Source organism: Hippocampus comes, unplaced genomic scaffold (genome assembly GCF_001891065.2).
Source record: "Hippocampus comes isolate QL1 unplaced genomic scaffold, H_comes_QL1_v1.1 scaffold51, whole genome shotgun sequence".
NCBI classification, from domain to species: domain Eukaryota; kingdom Metazoa; phylum Chordata; class Actinopteri; order Syngnathiformes; family Syngnathidae; genus Hippocampus; species Hippocampus comes.
Genome location: NW_017805497.1, coordinates 1652421 through 1674939, shown reverse-complemented (window position 1 = coordinate 1674939; position 22519 = coordinate 1652421). Strand labels below are relative to the sequence as shown.

General features: G+C 41.7%; 2 protein-coding genes across 3 annotated transcripts; both read left to right on the top strand.

Annotated features, from left to right (window-relative positions):
- Nucleotides 1–1449: 1449 nt before the first annotated feature.
- LOC109519931 (sialic acid synthase-like) lies at nt 1450–4971 on the top strand. Of its 2 annotated transcripts, XM_019876808.1 has the most exons (7): nt 1450–1701; nt 2214–2429; nt 2528–2627; nt 3181–3335; nt 3415–3681; nt 4417–4669; nt 4737–4971. In XM_019876808.1, the coding sequence occupies exons 1-6, from the start codon at nt 1570–1572 to the stop codon at nt 4624–4626; spliced, it is 1080 nt and encodes a 359-aa protein (XP_019732367.1). In that variant the 5' UTR covers nt 1450–1569; the 3' UTR covers nt 4627–4669; nt 4737–4971. The 2 variants fall into 2 exon arrangements, with proteins under 2 accessions (XP_019732367.1, XP_019732366.1); XM_019876807.1 differs by having other exon boundaries at nt 4417–4971.
- Nucleotides 4972–6094: 1123 nt separating this feature from the next.
- On the top strand, nt 6095–20631 carry LOC109519756 (solute carrier family 24 member 2). The gene is made up of 10 exons (XM_019876471.1): nt 6095–6629; nt 7647–8758; nt 14331–14369; nt 14461–14572; nt 15075–15161; nt 15683–15759; nt 15863–16000; nt 17259–17348; nt 19166–19332; nt 19412–20631. Exons 2-10 carry the CDS (start codon nt 7853–7855, stop codon nt 19659–19661), a joined length of 1866 nt encoding a protein of 621 aa, XP_019732030.1. The 5' UTR covers nt 6095–6629; nt 7647–7852; the 3' UTR covers nt 19662–20631.
- The last annotated feature ends 1888 nt before the right edge of the window (nt 20632–22519 follow it).

Below are 22519 nucleotides of genomic sequence, written 5' to 3'. Positions count from 1 at the left end.
ACTTGTTCAAACAATGGCCGTGAACACCTGTTAGATAAGAACAGAACCTATATGTTCTTGTCTAAACCAACATTCCCTACACCCTACTTTACCAGGCTGTCAGTTTTTTTTTTTTTTTCATAGATGAGGAAGAACATGAGGAGGGTGATTGATAGCAGCAGCCGGCCTCCCTGATTGGCGCGTGTATTTTACATCCCAAAAATATGCACGTTAAAGAGTCTGTATCATACTACTTTCAGCTTTCCGCAGTTACGATAGGCATATACAATACCTGTATATGAATATATTCCTTTGACACAATGGGGATCTACTTTCCTCTGAAATATGAGTTACTTTGGTGGCTATTTTTCTGACATGGAAGTAAGATGCCCGGCTCACTAAAACCCCGCCTCACCCCGTGTAAATAGTCATAAAGTCGGCGGGCAGGCCACTCATCGCATCTTTCCCTGATACGCTTATCTTATCAAGTCGCCGGTGTAGTAGTTGTTGGGGGGAAAGTGACCTTCTTTCCTCCTCGTGTTCGTTGAATTTCACATGGTGAGGATGTTGGTTATCCAAATACAGGCTGGAGACGAAGAGTACCTTCGAAGGGTTTATTTGCAGAATATTCTTCATATTAATCATGTTTATATCATCAGAAGGGCGGTACCGAAACCCATGGTGTGGCATCAGGACTTTCGTTTCTTCCAAACCGATTCTTAGCTTGTATCAACTGGCACATTCCTACGGCTATCTGATGAGGTAGTGTGCTTCAAGGATACATCTGGCTACAAAACAGAGTTTCACTTCGAACATGAGAATGTTAATACTTGCAAGACTAAATATGGGCAGAATACACACTTCATGGTACATTCGCCTGACTTGTGTGCGGGCAGTGTGGGATCGGTACCCACTCAGTGGCGGTGTGGATGTGGGTGTGAATGGTTGTTTGTCTCTGTATGTGCCCCGCGACTGACTGCCGACCAGTTCAGGGTGTAGTCAGAAATGCATGGATGGATAGATGAATGGGTTTGTCGGGCGTTCCGTGGAGTTCCGCGCAAGGAGGTCGGCACCTGAGCTGGGGGGGGCTTCATTGCACACGCATGTGCGGGTGAGCGACTGAGCGCATGAAAGTGGATTTAGAAAAAAATTCAGATGAGCAGAACTGCAGCCAGGGACGTTCACTTCACTTGTGGGAATTCGGCCGAGGTGGCTGGGCCTCTTTTCCGGATACACTCACCGAGCGTCCCACTGCCTGCTCAAAAAGTTATCACGTGTTTTTTACACAAACACGCACGCGCGCGCGCGCACACGCACACGCACACACACACACACACACACACACACACACACACACACACACACACACATATATATATATATATATATATAAAATGATGCTATGTTTCTCATTACGGAAAAAAACGCACTCTTCGAATGCGGAAGCGAAGGACGCTTCCGGCATATGCGTCACGGTAACAGTTCCGGGTCGGCGTTCCTTAGATCCTGGAAACAGCAGCTTTTTGCTTCCCTACGAGCAATTTCATTCATCGTTACATTTTGTGCTTGTTTGTCTTCTCCGTCGTCAACATGCCTTTAAAGTTCGAACTTTGCCCCGGTCGGATGATCGGAGCCAACCATCCGTGTTTCATTATCGCAGAAATTGGGCAAAATCACCAGGGAGACATCGAGCTCGCTAAGAAAATGATCAAAATGGCAAAGGTAAAAATTTACACGAATATGCAGCTCAAAGTTCTTTTTGTGTTGAACAACAGATGGTCTTGGACAAGCTGAGTAACTTTAAAAAAAAATCACAGGGGCCTCAAGTAAACTAAGTCATTTCAAAATGGTCTCCTATCTGGTTAAAGTTTTATTTGTCATGTGTGATATGTGCCCCCTATCAAGGGGCTCCTCCCCTTCTTTATCAATCCGACGGTACGCAGCGACTAAAAAAAAATATACGAAAGAGGATTACTTTTGCTGGTTTGCCGTGATAATAGTAGCGATCGACGACGGCATTGTCGTTGGCTTACCAGCAGGTGAGACGATCTGGATTTGAGCCAAATGGTCTTTGTGAGATCGGTTCACAATTGTCCCACCCCCCACACGTATAAAAGTTGTAATACGCCGTACATTATTTGAAATGATAAAAAAAAAAAAGTATAAAATTCGGGGAAAACGTACAAGTTGACAGGTATGCAATTCAGGCCTCACTTTTTTTTGCACTTTGACAGGACTGTGGTGCTGATTGTGCGAAGTTCCAGAAGAGTGAACTGCAATACAAGTTCAACAAACGCGCATTAGAGCGTCCATACAAGGCCAAACACTCGTGGGGGGAAACCTATGGTGAACATAAACGCCACCTGGAGTTCAGCCATGAGCAGTACAAAGAGTTACAGACGTACGCAAAGGAAGTGGGAATCTTCTTCACTGCCTCAGGGATGGATGAGGTCGGTCACTGAATGTATTTGCAGGTTTTTTGTTGTTTGTTTGTTTGTTTTGTTTTTTTGCTTTGAACTGTATGTGATACATTTATTCCAAATTTTAGATGGCGGTAGAATTCCTCCATGAGCTAAATGTGCCTTTCTTTAAAGTGGGCTCAGGAGACACCAACAACTTCCCTTACCTGGAGAAGACTGCCAAAAAAGGTGGGAAAACCCAAATTATTTCGTTAATCACTTCCAAATTACAGCATTTCCTCTACTCGCGGCGTGGGAATGTATTTCCTCAATTCCATAATTTATTTACACACATACACAACACTGTGGCCCTTTATTCAACTCTATACTGTATTCCAGTGAAATATAGTGACAGGCAGAAGGATTAAATGTTCCCCACTAGATGGCAGAAGGTGCATAATTAACCTATGTCTTCAACTGTTGCCATTCACGCAACAGAATAGTTATAGCACATACAAACTCGCGTGAGCGCACACACGCCGAATTAATTTAAGTACGTTTCAACGAGAGGATCATTATTTCAGTATTGTTCCGACATTTTTGTTTGGTGGTTTGCTGTGAGATGTTTATTATGTCAAATTATGTGCCTTGTCTCAACCAAGGTTGAGAAACACTGATTTTAGTAGATGTTGCACCTGACGACTCATCGCGACAAATTAGAAAGGCAATCGTAAGACATCCATTGAATAGCTTTACTTTAATATGAATTAACATCATGTTTTCCCACTTGTGTATGTGCCAGGGCGTCCCATGGTGGTGTCCAGCGGGATGCAGTCCATGGAGACAATGCGTCGGGTGTACAAGACAGTGAAGGAGCACAACCAAAATTTTGCGATCCTGCAGTGTACCAGTGCCTACCCCCTTGAGCCTGAGGATGTCAACCTCAGAGTGATCACAGTAAATCGAACAAAAAGGACTATAACCCAATGAAATGCTAGAAGCATTATGTATCTTAAAACCCTCTTGTCATCAACAGGAATACCAGAAGGAATTCCCTGATATTCCAATTGGGTATTCTGGCCACGAGTCCGGAATCAGTATTTCAGTGGCGGCTGTTGCTCTGGGGGCAAAGGTCATAGAGCGTCACATCACACTGGACAAGACTTGGAAGGGAAGTGACCATGCAGCATCCCTGGAGGCTTCCGAGCTGGCCGAGCTGGTCCGTTCCATCCGACTGGTAGAGAGGGCACTGGGAAGTGGTCTCAAGAAGATGCTACCTTGTGAGAAGCCGTGTCGTGACAAGGTGCCGTATCTCCACTCTGCAAGACATGGGAGCTCGATGAGATAACAAGACAAAGTACATTATTGCAACTACTGGGTGTATGTACACACTGTACACCATGCAAATATTGCAGTCTATAGTTTGGACCAATCGGGCGAAGCGGTGAGCTAGCAGCAAACACTTTAATGAGAACACAAAGTATTGACCATTGGACGTAAGCGCGCCAAAACAACAATGCTTGCCATTGCGTAGCTTGAAAGTTGCAGTGTCACTTCTCCATACCCTCTCCTGCGCCCTCCGGTGTCGCCCCTCTTTTCGCCCACGTACCATCGGAAACCACAAAACTTGTGAAGGTTGCTACAGTATGTTTTAAAAAAGTGAATATGAGGCTTGATAAAGTGCATTGGACAACATAAGGACTACATAAAGCGCTCTACAAGTAGGTATAACCCATTCAGGTGGATTCGGCACTTGCTGGTTCAGCAGTAAATGAATAGCAAATGCAGATTATGGGCAATGCTCTCGGTGGAAGTGCTAAATTGAATGCGCCTGACAAGATTTTCAAGCATAAAAGAACTCGCTGCCTGTGTATAGAGAATTGCGAGGCCTTTGTCAAAATAAATAATAAAAAAAAATCTACCATATTGAATTAAAATAAGGATGATTTGTGTTTGACATTGTTGTTTGAGAACAATTGAAAATCTGAGTAAACATCGCATTTGTAAAATGAATCATAATGACATTTCTTTTCTCTAGCTGGGAAAGTCAGTTGTGGCCAAGGTGAAGATCACCAAAGGAACTGTCCTCAGTCTGGACATGTTAACAGTGAAGGTGGCCGAGCCCATGGGCGTAGCGGCTGAGGACATCTTCCAGCTGGTTGGCAAGGCTGTGACAGCGGATGTAAGCGAAGATGAGAGTGTCTCACCAGAGGTGGTGGACAGCTATGGAAAGAAGGCCAAATGCTGAGGATGGGGGAGAAAGTGGTGATGAGGAGAGAAGCACTTACATGGTGAGGACCCGAATTACGAGGGCATAACATGGTGGGTGATTTGCTTTCACATTGTTTTCGTAATCAGGAAGAAGAGGAGATAATTGTCCTCTGAGGTGGCGCAAACTGGGTTGGGTCCTTACCTTGAGACAATTAGACTGAAGATAAACGAATCAATAATTGTACTTGAAAGCCAAGGTCAAACGGTGGAGAATGCTGCTTATTATCCTCAACAAGATGAACTACATTGTCACATGTTGCATTGCCTCCTTGTATAATGCAATTTTTTGTGCCTAATAAAGAGGAAAATACAGCTATCCACATGCCAGGAGTCACTTTTTTTTTGTAGCTGCTCAACCAGGTTTGCACCAATAAATCAATTCCTCACTCTATGGTAACAAGCATTGTTGGAGATTTTGGGATAGCCAGGCGTTCCACTGACCTAAACACAGAAGCTTTGGTTCAAGAAATGTCACTAATTTCCTCTCAACAGTCGATATTTTTTTCATTTTGTTGATAGCATTCCTCTAGAAGAAGCCCTCACCAACAAAAGTCAGCACTCTCACATGTCGACGATGTCGTGAAGTCACATTCCGATGCTGGTGTTTTCTGATGGTTTCCAGATCGATCCTTTTTGATTTGATTGAAGGCAGACATTTTACAGGTGACCCCACCACCAACAGAGAAATAAAAGGCTAGCGTGCTTCTTGTGGGACACAAGGTCAAGTGTGGTTTCTCTCCAATGAGAAGAGATTTATTTTTATTTCAGGTCACGCAGGAGAGCTACTATGTCTCAGGCTAACTTGAAAGGAGGATAGCTTATTTTGCTGAGTTATATAACACGTTGAGCCCTGACAGGACATTGTGCTAGCCTTAATTTAGCAACTACTGTCTTCAAACATTGTTAATCGATCAAAAAGTAATCTCGGGCTGTAACAACATATTCTCTAACGTGAATGCAGAGTGAGGACAAATAGGTTTGTCCTCCCCTACTTACTATAAATGTCTTCCCAGATGGTAGAGGATTTTGACGGGGATGGAGCCAGTCTTTCTCTAAGCCTTCGACAGCATCATTTGCTGGTGAGTGAAAGTGAGAGGGCCACTCCATTAAGTATGCTCCTGTGTAATTGGATAGCAACAGTAGGGGATGAGAAACAAAAGACCAGATCATTGAAATCCAACAGTGCTTCTGTGGTTTGGGAGGGAGCGTCAAACACTTTGAAGAGAGTGACAGAAATAAGTACTTCTATTTCCTACCTTGGGAAATCATTCTTCATAATTATTGTGAGAATAAACAATATCTTTACATCATTCATTATTAAGTGTCACATAAGTGTAATTTGAGCAAATATGTGACTTCAGAAGTCATCGTCAAACCTTTCGCAATATTCAGTAGTACCCAAGAAGTAGCTTTCCGTTTCATCAAGGTTTTTGTGACCCCTGCGCTAAATAATATCGCGCGGCATCCCAGTTGAACTTTGCTGTTACATCAGGGTACAGGACTTGGGATAGTTTTCCAATTCCAGGGCTCCAAGCACAGGCCAGTGACCCGATGGCACGATCGGCCAGAGCTTTATCACGCCGTAAGCTGGTTGAGGCTGACAACATCCATCGACTTGGGTGTGAGGATGAAGAGAAGGGATGGTGGGGTGAGGTGAGAGGTGGCGGCGGGAGTAGAGGCAAGACCAACGTTGGACTTCACTTGACTGTAGAATGGTAGTGGGAGGAACGGGGAAATGCAGAAGGCGGGAGGCAGCGTCAAAGGGGGAGGAATAGAGAGAGAGTGAGGGAGGAGCACTTGGTGTTCAGTACTTGGCTCTTTTCCCCTTTGGAACTTCTTCTCAGGGACGAAGATCTCACGGAGAATTTGCCATTGGCAACTTTGAATGAAACATCCGATTGGAACATTTTACTTGGGGATTGAATTGAGTGAAATATTATTCCATCTTCAGGCCAGCTGGCAGAGCAACCTCCAACTCAGGTGAGGATTTCCTCTTCCATACAGTATCATATATGCACATTTTCTGCTTTTGTGTTTGTATGTACTGTAGTACCGGTATACTGTGTCTCCGTTGTACCTCTGTGGTTACCAAACAAGACTTCCTTCTAATTGAAAATGTTATTTATTTTTATTTTTATTTTTTGGGAGGTGTAAAATGAACGCTGAGGAGGTTTGAAAGTGATACGTAAAATGTTGCCCCTGTATGCTATTTTTAGTTTTGATGCTAAAATGGACTTTTGATTTGTGACAATGTCTACTTTTTGACTTGGCGCAGCGGCAGTGTGCTGGCTCTGTGGCTTATCTAAGTATATCTTATGAGGGATTAGGGAGCCTCCTAATAAGCTTTCACTAATGTCAGATGCTCTCAGGTTCTCAGCACAATTTTAAGAAGGCTGCTGCAGCCACAGAATATGGTCAAAAAGACTCTCCTGATTGCAAGCAGGACTAAAATAAACACCCGGTTTCCTAAAATCGGTGTTGAAAATGCACTGTCAATTTTCCTTCATTTGATCACGTCTGACAAAATAAACCTATTGCCGTGTTTTTCTACGCCACCATTTTCCACAGTTGGTCAATGACAAACATGTTTAGTTTGCAAATGATTGTATAGTTCAGTTACACTGTCAAAGTGGTATTCCAGTTACAATATATTTGTCATTGAGAAAATGTAGTTGCATTGGTGGCCAACTTTGTTGCCCTATACGGTCTCCATCTCACTGAGCTCCATGATAGTCAAGAGAGCCCTCAGTATGATGCCATGCACACATTAATAAACATGCCGGTCGATTAATTACACTTTGACAGTGTCTTTTCAAACCGAACATTATTTGGAATCTTTGCTGAGATTGAATTGTGTTCCATCTCTTGGATCGAATCTGATTTGATTGTGATGCTTTCTTTTTTTTTGTACTACGTGTCTATAATGTTGGGATAGGGATAGTTCTGAATTCAAATGTTTGTTTGTGTATGTATGTGTGTGTGTGTGTGTGTGTCCAGGGAGTAATATGAGGAAGCCTTTAAATGGGCTAGACCCTGGAGTCCGACTGAAGGGCCTCCATTGGGATTAAAAGGAGAAAGAAGATGCAAACCAATCGGTGAACCAGTGTGGCCTGTCAGATCCCTGCCCTTGTAGCCAACAGCACTTCCTACCCATCATTGGCTGCGGTGATTGGAGATACTTCCACTCTGCCTGAGAACCAAAGATGATGGAGTCCTTCCTGCCAAGAAGAAGTCAAGACCCCATGGATCCGTCCAGCTTTGCTCCCCTTCTCGGACCACCTCGCAGTTGCATGAAGCACCACTACCAGGGCGTGAAGAGAAAACTGCGGCCTGGGCGAATTCTTGGCTTTATCGTCAGCCTGGCAGTTGTATGCACAGTGTGTTCATGGAGTGCCTTGTCTCTTGTCACCACGGGGGTGCCCACTGAGCCTGAATCCGAGGGTTCGGGAGATGTAGAGGTGCCCCAAAGAACTCTCCTGGAGCACCAGAATGTGTCCGACCCCGGGCCCCAGCAAAGCTCAGAAATCGAGATGAATCACGGGGACTACCCAACAGACTACTTTAGCGTGGAGGACAGGCGCCAAGGCTTTGTGGTGTTTCATATGTTTGGCATGTTGTACATGTTTATCGCTTTAGCTATCGTGTGTGATGAATTCTTTGTCCCAGCGCTGACCGTCATTACTGAAAAGCTGGAGATCTCCGATGATGTCGCAGGAGCCACCTTTATGGCAGCAGGCGGCTCGGCTCCAGAGTTGTTCACCTCCGTCATAGGGGTCTTCGTCTCCCACAGCAACGTGGGCATCGGCACCATCGTTGGCTCGGCCGTCTTCAACATCTTGTTTGTGATCGGCATGTGCGCCATCTTCTCCAAAGAGGTGCTGAACCTCACCTGGTGGCCTCTGTTCCGAGACGTCTCCTTCTACATTGTGGGCTTGCTCATGCTCATCTACTTCTTTCTGGATAACGAAATCACACTGACGGAAAGTATCAGCCTGCTCATGTGCTACTGCACCTATGTGACATTCATGAAGTTCAACGCCAAGGTAGAACTGCTCATCAAAAGGCAACTGGGCAGCAACCAGGTGGACATAATGGAGACTGCACCCAAGGTATGATTCAGCAAGCAATCTGTTCATTCATCCATTTGTCTGTTTGTCCACCTTTCCACGGGTCGATCCAACGGTCAATCTGCTCCACTGCTCATCCATCCATCCTTAAAAGCCAATCAACCCTAGATTCATGGAACTACCTGTTCCTTCATCTGTCTGTCACTCCCTTCAGCCCTTCAGCCATACACCCATTGACCCAACCACCTATCGAATGGATTGTCATTAATCGGGTCATCAATCCATCCATTGGTTCCTCCCACTATCTGTCCATCTGCTCATACACCTATTCATGCGTTTGTCCATCCAGCCAGCCACCAATCTGGCTGTCCATGCGTCTATCCAACAATCACTCTGTTCCGTTGCTTGTCCATCCATCCTTCCACCCATTCAACCCGAGTGTCATTGAACTGTCACTCCATCCATCCGTCCATGATCCCTTCATTTATTAAACTGTCCCTAAATCCACCGGTCTATCCCTTTATCACACCAGATACCTGTCCTTCTGTTCATCCATTCATCCATCCTGTTCCTAATGCTACCTGTCCATCTCTGCATCCATACAGTCTGGGGTATTTATCAATGCAATCAATCAAATGTTTCCTGGATCTATTATTACATTCATACAACCAATGGTACATGAATCCATGATCCCTGGATTTCCTGCTCATCATCTTTTCATTCAGTCCATCAAGAACCCGAGTGTATTTTCTCTGCTTATCCATGCACAAAGCCATATCGTCACCAAACCATGACACGCCTGACATGAATTGTTTCTAGTTTTGAATCGACTTTTGTCAAATTCAAGTTTTATGAGGCAGTTGTCAAATCCAGGCAAAAACCTTGAACCAATATTTTGCAAAGGTCGCTTTTGTCATGTGCAGATGAGAGCGTGTTTCTCTCATTGAATCATGCAGAGAGCTGTCTTTGCCAACTTTGAGGCCAGAGAGGGCGATGACCCAGGAGCACGCCAGGTGTTGATTCACCACTAAGTAATTAAACAGAAGGTCAAAGTCATGTGAATTCCTCTGTGCAAGGAGATAAATATAGGTGTTGCGGTTCCACCTTTGCCACTCAGACAAGAGTACCAGACACCAAGACAGGCCTTGACCGCTTCGTGATGACTTAAAGAACAGACTTCATCTTTAGTGTCTACTTTTAGAAACCCGGTTCAGACCATTCGTTCAGTTCTCAGAACGGGGCTGATGTGACAAGCCACACTTGGGTTCATTAATCAGCAGGCATTGAATTAAAACGCCTTCTCAAATATGCTACATTTATTTTAATTGAAACCCGATTTGCATTTTAAAGTGCAACAAAATGTCAGAAGAGACTGTTTTTAAGTCTCTCTTCCTCTCTCTCACTCTCTCATCTCCACTCGCTTATTCAACACATCTTGTCTTGTATGTGACATTGTGAAGATGCCTCTTCACTCTTGTTCATCACACTCAGAGGCAATCACTTGACATCCACTTTCCCAATCACTTCACATTGGAAATCCAAATGATGTCGTGTTATTGTGCTGTGTGACGCGGTACAAGGTCGAACAGAGACTGACGTAAAACTGAGATGATCGTCATGATGCTCTGAGCTGACGATCTGCTGCATCACCCTGCAAGCCCCTCCCTCCCCTTAGATGATCATCTAACAGTTGCCAATAACAAACTGCTTCTCAAAAGCATGACTTGTGTTTTTTTTTTTTCTTTTCATGGCGGCTTTTTTTGGGCGGTGATTGATTGAGTCATGCGTAAATAATAATGATTGTCTTGGTTTTATTACTTTTATTGTGAATATAATTTTACGTACGATATACGATTCCATGCTTTTTGAAATCGGTTTCACACTTCACGTCAAATGTCCGATCCCAAATACTCTGATATTGTATTTTATAGTAGTTATGAGCACATTGAACCGATTTAATGCTCTGTGGCTTTTGCCGCCTTCTGGGAATCAGCTGTACCTTTGGCTACATAACATCACCCCCAAGAAGAGCCTTTCCATTTTTGTTGCAAGGCACTTGATGTCCACCTGTCCTCGTGTAATGGTTACTGCTAAATAATCCCAAAGGTTAATGCTCTTCAATCCCATTATAGCCGCTAATAATAGGCAGGTGCTCTCTGGCGGTAGAAGCAATCGCGGCAGCACACAGAAGGGTGGAGAACAAAAAGACCTCTCCTCACTTCAGGCTGACAACATCCCGAAGTTATGACCGTCGGGCACATTGTTAGGAGACTGAACCAAACATTTACTTCAATTTCGGTGCTGAGAAATGAGTGAGAAGTTGCTGGTTTGCTTGATGATAGCACGAAAGACACCAATCCTCTCTGATCCCCTTAACATCTTCTTACCTGCAGTGACGACAGCAAACACACATCCCGGCGCTCTCTCAATCAGTTCCACAAGGTGTCCAACACAGACATTAGCGACATCAATTATGGTCGCACTTGGCCACATTGCAGTTGCAAATATTGTACTTTTCAGTTTTTGTGCTCCCTCTCCCATTTCACAATTGAAAAATTTCATAAAATAGCATTGAAATCATGTCATTGATATCTGTACTGGTTTATTTGAACACAAAGCTGATGTATTTGGAGGAAGCCATGCTAGCTCAGTCTGAAGCGCCTTGGAGTCTCACAACGGACGACAATAAGCAAAGTAGTTGCTGGAGAGATGCGAGTTGTCTTGAACAAGGCATCGTCTCCACGATCCTAGCTCAAGAGCTGCAGCACTCTTTGCACTTCCTTCACTCTGAGGGTGACGGGGCACATGCAGTCGTCTTTCAAAGACTGCTGGGCATCCTGGCGGGCCGAGGGCGTTTTTTTTTTTACGCCCCCCTGGCAATTTTGTTGGCTGAATTTAGATAATTCCTTAGACCAGCTCGGAGCAGGTCCAAGTTGTGGCGCAAGTACTGTAACCCGATTTTGGTGGATTTGATCGAGGTGCAGGCGGGCAGATGTGTGTGGTTGATATCATATTTCATTCATAAATTTGACAACAGTGTGAATGGAACCTTCTGAATCATGGTAGAAATCAATTTATTGAATGCATAATTATTATAATCAATATTAGATTTTGGAATTTCCTCTCCTTGGGCGCAGCACAGCTTTAGGGGGATTCTGTAATCGCTCCCTGCCAACTTTAACTCATCCGCTGAGGTCCGCTTGTGACCACAAAGCAGGTGTAGAGCAGGACAATGATAAACCACAGCAGGACGATGATAAACCAAGGACCACCGTCAAATGAAACTAAAATAAAGTAAAATTACTTACCCTTTGAGGACATCTGACACAAGGAGTGGGAATAGAATGGTGTTTGGGGGGGCAATACTCTATCCTAGTTTTAGCGGTATTCCCCAAATTAATAGGTTTATCGTATATAATGAGAACATTTAGTGTACATTAGCATCTGCATATGCCACAGTCCTGTTTGGCATTGTAGACAATGCTGATTGCATTTACTTTGTAAACGCAGGATTCCGCCAAATCAGTGTCATTGGCTTGTTGTAAGTCTCTCAAAATGAATCTTAACACTAAGTAGGGCGATACATCAATATCGCGATCGACACGTGATAGATCAATAGAAAATATGTTCAATGGAAAATAATCAGGTTGAACTGTAGGCAGACATTAGACAATATTGTGCATGAAAAATAACAAGATTAAACACCTCCGAATGGATGGGTAGGGAATAAGTAAAGCAGTTCTCCATCTTTGACGTGCTAGCTCCCGTGATCTTGATTTGGGGTAGCGTCTTCCACAAATAATTTACGTGACTGCTAGAGGAGCATGGATGTAAACAACATTGCCTTTTACACTGCATTAAAATAGACACGAAAACAGTGTGCATAACTTGAAAATGTGTTTTACTATAACAGATATTTTGAATGGTATTCCCTCTGGGTTGTTGTTTTATGTTATTTTATCTTTAATCCATTTAATTATTTTTCTGATTTTGATTGGTGAAAAAAAATCAATAATAATCAATATCGACTGAAATGAAAAGCATGTTATAAGTATCAGGATATAAGCCTTATATCCTGATACAGTTACTAACTACTAATTACTAATTACAGCCATTCAACAAAAATATGTATATTAAAACTCAACAGATGACAAATGACCGGTCAGAGATGAAATGTCATCAAATCTAAATCAATGAGTAAACTTGTGTTTGGCCTACTATGGCCGGCAGAGGATCTGAACGATGCAACTTATGTTGACGATGGGACGATGACACATTTTTCAGATGCGTTAATGCGTTTGGGTTAGAGAACTGACGGAAAACCTAAAGACAAAAGCGGGAATTTAAATGTATTTCGTGAAACATTTTTTGAAAGAAAATAAACACGGTATAGTTATGATGAAGTCACTGATGGTGTAGTGGATACCCTCCCCTCACTTGTGTGCGGGCAGCGTGGGATCGGCTCCCACTCGATGACGGTGTGGATGTGGGTGTGAATGGTTGTTTATCTCTATATGTGCCCTGCGACTGACTGGCGACCAGTTCAGGGTGGAGTCGGCGTTCCGCCTGAGAGCCACCTGGGATAGGTTCCAGCACCTCCTGCGACCGTACAGGATAAGTGGTGTTGAAAATGGATGGATGGGCTTGTCGGGCGTTCCGTGGCGCTCCATGAAAGGAGGTCGGCATCTGAGCTTTTATAAAAAAATTCAGAAGGGGACGAGCATGGCAAAAAATGCTTTTTTTACCAAAGTTAAAGAGAGTTTAAATTACAGTATTTTTAAAATTTTATATTTATTTAATATGCAATAAGTGCAATGGGCCGGACATCCATCCATCCATCCATCCATCCATTTTCTTAAACCGCTTTATCTGCACGAGGGTCGCGGGCGTGCTGGTGCCTATCCCAGCTGTCTTTGGGCAGTAAGCGGGGTACGCTCTGAACTGGTTGCCAGCCAATCGCAGGACACACGTAGATGAATTTGTGCTTACAATCATACCTGGGGACAATTTAGAGTTCTATTAACTTGTTATGCATGTTTTTGGAATGTGGGAGGAAACCGGAGTACCCGGAAAAAACCCACGTAGGCACGGGGAAAACATTTAAACTCCACACAGGAAGGCCAAGGCCCAGAAACGAACATGGGCATGACACTTTAGTTTAATTTTTTTTAAATGCATTTCACAGCTCATTTTATCATGCATTTATACATTTTATTTCCATATTAATTTCACAAATGGGAACTCTATTTCAGTCAGCATAAATCGAAAATCAAACAATCAAAACCATACCAACAAAACAAACTTATAGCTGATTGATTGTTTTCATTCTCTCCAGTTCAGTATAAATAGTCTGTGATTATTATTCATATATTTTACCCAAACATGCTCCATATACATTGTCACGGCCCTTTCCCTGTCCTGCTAGTTTACTACAAATGTGTGCTCCTTCCTCAGTGGTCACTTTTTGCTCGCTGTCCTCTGATAACACTCCTTTCTTTGTTTGTTACTGTTTTACGAAAGATGCCAAACAAATACAAGGAATTGTGAAAAGATTTGGTGGGAGTAAACAGGAAACGGTATTTTCTCTCTTGTTATTTTCTCTTGTTATTAACAGGTCAACGCCCCTGCTGCAGATGATGAGAACAAACTGATGGTGAGTCTGCTTTAATGCGTGTATACTTTTGTTATTTTTTTTTTCCAACCAAAAGAATATTATGACTGCTGACATGTTTACATTTTTATAGGCCAAACCAAGGTTACAGAGGGAAGGCAGCTGTGCTTCACTGCACAACTCATTGATGAGAAACAGCATTTTCCAGCTCATGATACACACACTGGACCCTTTGAGTAATGAAGGTGTGTTGAGGCAAAATATACACTCATGATACTTGCACCTCAAATTTCAACAAAGTAAACTTCGGGGTTGCTGCACTATATATATAAATAGACACTATCAACAACTTGAGGTACAGTCCCACAAAGCTGCCTTGACAAAAATAACGTGGCTCTTTAGAACAATTATTACGTCATTTAATATTTGGAGCAAATAGCTATAGGAGGGGAAAAGAGTGTGTCAAATGTTGCAAATTGCCATATGTTCTTTTTTGCTATCTGTCATATGGCTGCAAACAGAAGGTAAGTAACTCAATCTGATGTGAAATGGATTGTAAACATGATCAACTACTGGACAGCTTTTAATAGATTAGTTGACATAATAATGTCTTGAGTTATTTCTCCAATATTTTTGGACTGTTGCTGCATCTTTTCCTTATTTGCATGTCACAATAAGAAAAAAAAACATATTTCCCGTAATGCACAAATGTCATCACAAAACCAAACTCTCTTGTCTCACTTTCAGGACGATTCAAAGAGAAGGCTTCAATCCTTCACAAAATGGCAAAGCAGAAGTGTAAAGAAGAACAGGTTGTCAGTGCCAACGGCGTTGGTGTGTTACAATGTTATCTTCAATTTCAATCCATCCGTTTTCTATTCCGCATCTCCTCACTAAAGTTGTAAGTGAGTTGGACTATCGGTTTCGACAATGTTGGGAGCTGGATTCGGATCCAAACCTCAGAGCCAAAGCAGACATGCTAACTACAAAGTAATTGCATACTATACTGCTCCAGTTTGATACAGGGAATCAAATGATGTCCTCCTCGTTCCTCACTTTAGCCCAACTGGTCTGGGATGTACTGAAGGCTTCAGTTGCGCAATAGAAAATGGATAATTTAATTAATTGTCTTTAGCTTGGATGGTTACATTTATAGTACAACATGCATACAGGCTAACTTATTGCAGTGGGTGTTCTTAGCACAGACCTGACCCCTTATTATTGCATTTAATTATGATTATTATTGTTGTCAAAATGACGCCCCTATCAGGAGACAAAGCCGCGATTCTTCTCTCTGTCTCATTGCACTCCATTTTAATTCATGTGTTTTATTCTCTGTGTGTTCTTCCCACAAGCGATTAAAACCATTCCCACCAGTACCAAGGTGGCAGTGGAAGTCACACCTCCCATGAATGGTGTCGCGGGAGATGAGGTATAGCGTTTGCCCCTTCCTGCAAGTTTGGATTTTTCAAAGAATAAAAGCAGCTGTAAAATGTGGACGGAAAACCCCGTGTAGTAAATGGGCTCTCCATCAGGGTGGCGAGGAGGAGGAAGATGAAGATCAGCCTCTGAGCCTGGCCTGGCCTGACACCACCAGGAAACAGCTCACCTACCTCGTCATCCTCCCTATTGTCTTTCCTCTCTGGCTCACACTGCCTGATGTCAGGAGAGAGGTGAAAACACACACACACACACACACACACACACACACACACACATACACGCGCATGCACACACTGCATCGATGGATATATTTATTCATCCTGTGAGGAGAATGTAATAGTCACAATAGCAAAATTCTTACAATAACACTCTTAACATTCACTGCCATTGCCAACTGCTCAGTTACGTGTTTTTCAACCTGGATGGGATGGCTTCCCGTGTGAATGTAGCCGAATGATCCTAAAGTTGGACAATTAAAGTGGGAAACATAATATTGTGCGTTAGTGATTCTTAAAGTGTGGTATGAATACCACAAGTGACATGTGGGCACTCTCCAGTCCAGACCAGGGAGAAGTACAGCCCAGGGCCCACATCCGGCCTGCCCACAGTCTTTGACCAGTCCTCACCGTGACCATAAAGTCAAAGTAAACCGAAAAAATGCAACACAAATACATTTGCAGACGTATTAAGTTATTCTTTGATGAAACCATTTGCAATACTGTTTTTTTTTCTTTTTCAATATTTCTTAATGTTCAAACTATGTACAGTGATCCCTCGCTATTTCGCGGTTCGTTTATCGCGGCTTCAGTGCATCGCAGATTTTTTCAAACATATTCATTAAAAAATAAAAAATAAAAAATTAAGTCCGCGAGAAACAGCGAAAGTCAGCAAAACAACAGCGAGTCACAAAGAGCAACATATACAGTACTACATATATATGTTTACTGTACTGTATTTTGTTATTCATAAACTAACCTAACTTATACATGTTTAAATCTATTAGTATACAGCATTAAGTCAGGTTAATTACTTCAAAATTTACTTCTACATGCATGTATACCATTAAATTTGGCCTTATAAATATTATGTACATGTATGTATATGGGGGGGGGGTTGCTACTTCGCGGATTTTTGTTTATCGCGGGTGGTTTTGGTCCCCATTAACCGCGGTAAACGAGGGATTACTGTATACTGTTATGATGACTTACAATAATAAAAATAAATGTCACATTACTGTAGTTGGTCATCATGGTCATGTTGGTCATTATGATGGTACTTGGAGAGTCATTTTTGACATGGTACGCCGTGCAAAAGGTTTGAGAACCACTGCAAAAGGATTTTATTTTATATTATTTTCGCTCATTGGTCAAATCAAATTTGAAAAAAAAAAGTGTCCTTAACATGCACATTTAACAAATAGCTTATTACTGTATCTATAGGGCATGAGCTAAAGCTGGACATTGAATCCTATCCTTTGTGGTATTTCAGTCTTCAGAAAAGTTCTTCCCCATCACCTTCCTTGGCTCCATCACTTGGATTGCTTTCTTCTCCTATTTGATGGTGTGGTGGGCGCATCAGGTAATTTACACACGCACGCACGCGCACACACACACACACACACACACACACACACACACACACACACACACACACACACACACACACACACACACACACATTTTTTTTCTGTTCGCCCCTGTCTATTTTAGAGCTGCATATACTGTCGAATGCAGCAGCCAGAGTGTTAAATATATGACCTCGGCCACTAATCCCTGGCTAATCTGCCTTGAGCCACAGCCAGATCAACCCGCAACACTCTATTTTAATAGTGTAAATGCAAAAGACAGACATGAAGCAGGGGATCATGCATGCAAGGTCAATACCACTGATCCTCATTAGGGTCGTGGGTGAGCTGGAGCGTATCCCACTTGACTTTGGACGAGGGCGGGTTATTTTCTCGACTGACCGGCAGCCAATCACAGGGTATAAAGCTGTTTATATCAATAAGGCAATGAAGTTGAATTATAGCATCGTGACTGTACGTTAATGTTCAGCCCCTGAGCAGTCATCCTTCTTATTGCTGAATCAAGCATTTGTTGATGCTGAGTTACCATGTAGCCTTTTGAAGAGGCTTAATGTTAAAGTCCCTGTGAAGTGAAACAGTACAAACATCTTATCAATGTTATGCACAACTGAGAGGAGAGCCGTTAACAAGCCTTACACATTTGAATGAATTAAATGAGTGACAAGTATGTATGTGAAAGGATGTTCTCTCAGCTCTCAGATGCTGTGGGCATGTTGACTATGTGTGCTGAAACCATGCTCCGTTCAGTTGTCAATGAAATATATTTGTACTTATAGCATTTTTCATTTGTTTGAGTCAGGAAATACTGTAAATCTGCTGAAAGCCGCTGGTAGTTCGATTGTCGTATATCCCACCAATTTGTTGTGGGGTTTTTCTATGCCACGACGAAAGACGCTAGCTTGCGTGCTAACTGGCCTCTTGACGACGTATATCAACATTGCCAACGTCCGATATGTCACTGCCCACCTGCGTGTTGTGTCGATTGTGTTGTGTTGTGTATATTATCATAACAGGAACACTTCAGGGAAAGTTAACGGTTTATTAAACCAGGTGGCACACGTTCATCCTGTGGCTACATGTTTGCTGCGCGTTACATACCCACGATACTTTGCATTTCAACATACAATATTACGCTAGCCCGCATAACAGAATAAGCATAAAATTTGACATTTTAGGTGATGACGCTGAGCTTTTCAGTAAATTGTGATATCCAAGGTTTATGATTTTTTTGGTGGGGGGTAGGTACAGCTAGCTAGCTAACCGCACACTGTAATGGCCGAAATGGGTCAAGTAATTTTCACCAATTTAATCACAATTGCTGATGTGGACAAAGGTGCTTGATCTTTATTTAGTGGGGCGGAGTACATTGTCAATTGTACTTTGTGTTGAAGTAATGTGGCGGCCATGAAACTTCTTAAACTGGTGCTGAACAGCAGTCAGGGACTAACTTAATTAATACAATATGATAAATACATCTTGATTTGTCCCCAAGTATGTCCAAAAGGGAACATGCCAGCAATCTTAAATTTTACATTCAGTGGCATCATATGTTTGCAATTTTCTGGAAAATGGAGGATCAAATATTTTTACCACCTGGTTTTTACTCTGTTAACTGTGTTTATAAAGAATGAATATGATTTGATGTAGTATACCAAATAATTAATTATTATGTTGTAAAGTGTTATTTTTTTACATTCTTGTCTTTTACAAGGCCATTGCCAATGGGATATTGAGTCCTGTCTGCATGTTTCTGGCTGCAGTGAAATACTAAATGAATGAAGCATTAATCAAGCGTTTCTTTGCCCTGTAGGTTGGCGAAACATTCTGGATTACAGAGGAGATCATGGGTCTGACTATCCTAGCAGCAGGCACTTCCATCCCTGACCTCATCACCAGTGTGATTGTGGCCCGAAAAGGCCTTGGTGACATGGCTGTGTCCAGCTCAGTGGGCTCTAACATCTTTGACATCACTGTGGGGTAAGTGAGAGGATTACATCAGATAAAATATGACCCCCACCCTCCCCAGCTCATTATTGGATGTTAACTTTCCCTCTAGCCTGCCATTCCCGTGGCTCATCTACAACATCATCAACGACTTCAAACCAGTAGAGGTTAGCAGCAACGGCCTCTTCTGCGCCATCGTCCTCCTCTTCCTCATGCTCCTCTTCGTCATCATCTCCATCGCAGCCTGTAAGTGGAGGATGAGCAAGCTGCTGGGCTTCCTCATGTTCCTGCTCTACTTTGTTTTCCTCGTCATCAGCGTCATGCTGGAGGACAAAATTTTAATCTGCCCTGTAACCGTCTGAGCGAGGAGTGTGTTTGGCGGCACTGATGCCGCTTAATAACTCGATTTCAACTGTGAGGCTCCATTTTGTGTGTCGCTACTGATACTTGAAGAGACTGATGGACCAGTTACATGAACACTGACTGACCTGGACAAGTTAGGCAAAAGTTCATCATCAGTTGGTGATGTGTGCGAAAAACACCACTACGGCCCGTGGAAGTAATGAACTTACTGACATGATTTATGATAACAAGATTGAGGTGGATGTTATTTTGTGCTGAAAAGCTCTTGAGGGCATTCTCATCATGGGGGAAAAAAAGAGAGACTTCATACACTGTAAGTGAGGCTATTTGTTTAGATTTCAAATGTTTCATTTCATGCACTGCATTGTTGCACGTTGTCATTCAATTTAGTTTCTCAGAATCATTTGCACAGTTACTGTTTATTCATTTCATGAATAACAAGCATAAGCTTTAAATCATTCTCACTACACTATACCGAATTTTAACTAAGGTATCCATTAACTCTGCCAATATCAGAATGTGATGGGAAGTGTTTTTTTTTCTTACCATACAATTGTGAACACACCATGTTTGTGTTTGGTATGCCTTTAAATGCATCACTTCTCGACTGTCATCCTCTGTGTCTGCTGGCCCTCTAAATTGTGTGTTCGCACTCTGTTGGTGATGTGCTCAATGCACGAATAGAGAAAACTTCGTACTGATCTTGAACTTCCTGGTCAGTACGCAACAAAAGAAGGACGCCTTTATACCTACAGCAAGTGAAAATGGAAAAAAAAAAAAAACATGCAATTAGTTATAAATGTGTGGAAAAATTGATGGTTCGTCTCTGTTAATGAAAAAAATGCACAATGGTCACCGAAATAACTTAAAGCTGACAAAGGCATTTTTTTTTCTCATCAAAGTATTCTTCAGAGAAATGTGCTGCCTGTTGTTAGAAAGCTTGGTCTCATTTTTGTCAAGGCCTGTTTCACGCGCACATGTGGTAAATAATTCTGTTGGATAAAATTTCAAAATCAATGTCTGATTTTCATTGGTCAATTTAAAAATAACCATTTATTTTTACTTTTGTCAGACTCAAGTTATTTCTGTGACCATTCTGGGGTTTTTCTTTCATTACAGAGGAGGACCAACAAAAAAATTAAATAAGGTCCCCATACCAATTTCTTCAAACAAATCACTTCCTCGCTTTTTTTTGAGCTGACTGAACAGATGTTTTAAAACTAGCACCGATATGGTGACATTCAAAGGTCAGGATGTCATAATGAAATACCCGAAAAAGGCACAGTCACTAGTTCTGAATAACACCATCCGCTGCATTTTTGTCTCGTCACCCAAACTGTTTAGTGCTTTCAAAAATGACAACGTTTTTAGTGCAATTTTAACAGCACATAATACATGTACTGTAAAGTCAAAGTGTAAGGTGGTGAGGTGCTGGATTCTTTTTTTTTTTTCCGTGTTTATTTTGAAAACTCCTAAACATATCTTTCATATTCATCGACCGGTATAGATTTGCTAATGTATTCCACCTATGTCTCTGGTTACCACGAGAGAAGTATTTCTTCTTTAGACAAACAAAAATTACATCAACAAAAACAATAAAATTCTCTATTTTTTCCTTCCGCAATTATATGAATTGAACTCACCTAACATTATTGTCAGAATATGTTTTATTTTGCATTTGTATGTACAATTGTAAACAATATATACATATATATATAAAGACTGTATATAAACTCCTGTATGTAATCATAGTCACTTCAACGTCTATTTTCAGAAGTCAGCTTTAGGGCGCTCATGCAGTAACATTTTGAAATTGTTGCTTTGATGATTATGTGCGAGGTGCACACGGGTACGTATGTATGTGTCCATTGCAAAAATATCGACCACAGTCCATCAATGGGTACAATGACAAATGTTTTTTTTTTAAATTTCCATCTTATTGTTGTGCAATCATGAAATCATTTGTTACTTGAACTGTGTATAACAATGTAAAAAAAAAAAAGGAAATGCCGTATTGCTCAACTCAGTGTATAAAACGTTATTATTAAACAAATTAATATTGAACAAAGAAACAACACTATTTGAATTTGTGCTCATGCTATAAAACTGAGGTGATCTTGTCTTTGAATGCATTAATTAATATTGGAATTTATATCCTTCCTTTTAACATTGAATAAAATCATCATTATTTGTATTATTTTAGAAACTTGTGTCACATCTACAGTGCCACAAATCTCCATAGTGGCTATGACTGATTGATTGGACATTGAGGACAATATGTGTAAAGACAAACTCATCTCAATCGGTTCGATAAATAAATAAATAAACAAAACATGTTCCCATTGTTTGAAAAACAAATTACACCTTACTTCCATGTATTTTTTTCACTCTTTAATCGGGCTGTGAATGGGGAATATCTTGCTTCTCAGAATCTGTTGCCATGTCATTGTGCTCCCTATTTTTTCCCACCTTAGTGGACCCCAATATCTCAGTCAATCAAGATCCCAACCAAACTTTACCTCTCTCTATCTATAATAAACCTTTTTTTTTTTACTAAGTAAGCAGAAGAAAGTACACGTGCAATGTAGAGAGAAATGCAATAAGTCATCAGAAAAAAACGTCATTACTTCTCACTGCTGCAGTTCAGAGTGTACCTACCTCTCACAGTCATATACTGTATGTGGGATAAGCTCCATCTCATTTACCCTCATGAGGAAATGGTTCAATGGATGGTTTGTGTTCATTTAATGACCAAACACCCATCTAATTATTATTACTCACATTATTATCTCCTCAAAATTATAAAATGTCTGTCAGAATACACTGCGCTGAATAATCAGTAAATATACAATTAAAA

Bases quoted from the DNA above. Each gene is read 5' to 3' on its own strand.
- LOC109519931 (XM_019876808.1), top strand. From the start codon at position 1,570: ATGCCTTTAAAGTTCGAACTTTGCCCCGGTCGGATGATCGGAGCCAAC. The intron at 2,430-2,527 runs GTCGGTCACTGA...TCCAAATTTTAG, and splicing joins CTGCCTCAGGGATGGATGAG to ATGGCGGTAGAATTCCTCCA. The intron at 3,336-3,414 runs GTAAATCGAACA...TGTCATCAACAG, and splicing joins TCAACCTCAGAGTGATCACA to GAATACCAGAAGGAATTCCC.
- LOC109519756 (XM_019876471.1), top strand. From the start codon at position 7,853: ATGATGGAGTCCTTCCTGCCAAGAAGAAGTCAAGACCCCATGGATCCG. The intron at 8,759-14,330 runs GTATGATTCAGC...TGTTATTAACAG, and splicing joins TAATGGAGACTGCACCCAAG to GTCAACGCCCCTGCTGCAGA. The intron at 15,760-15,862 runs GTATAGCGTTTG...GCTCTCCATCAG, and splicing joins ATGGTGTCGCGGGAGATGAG to GGTGGCGAGGAGGAGGAAGA.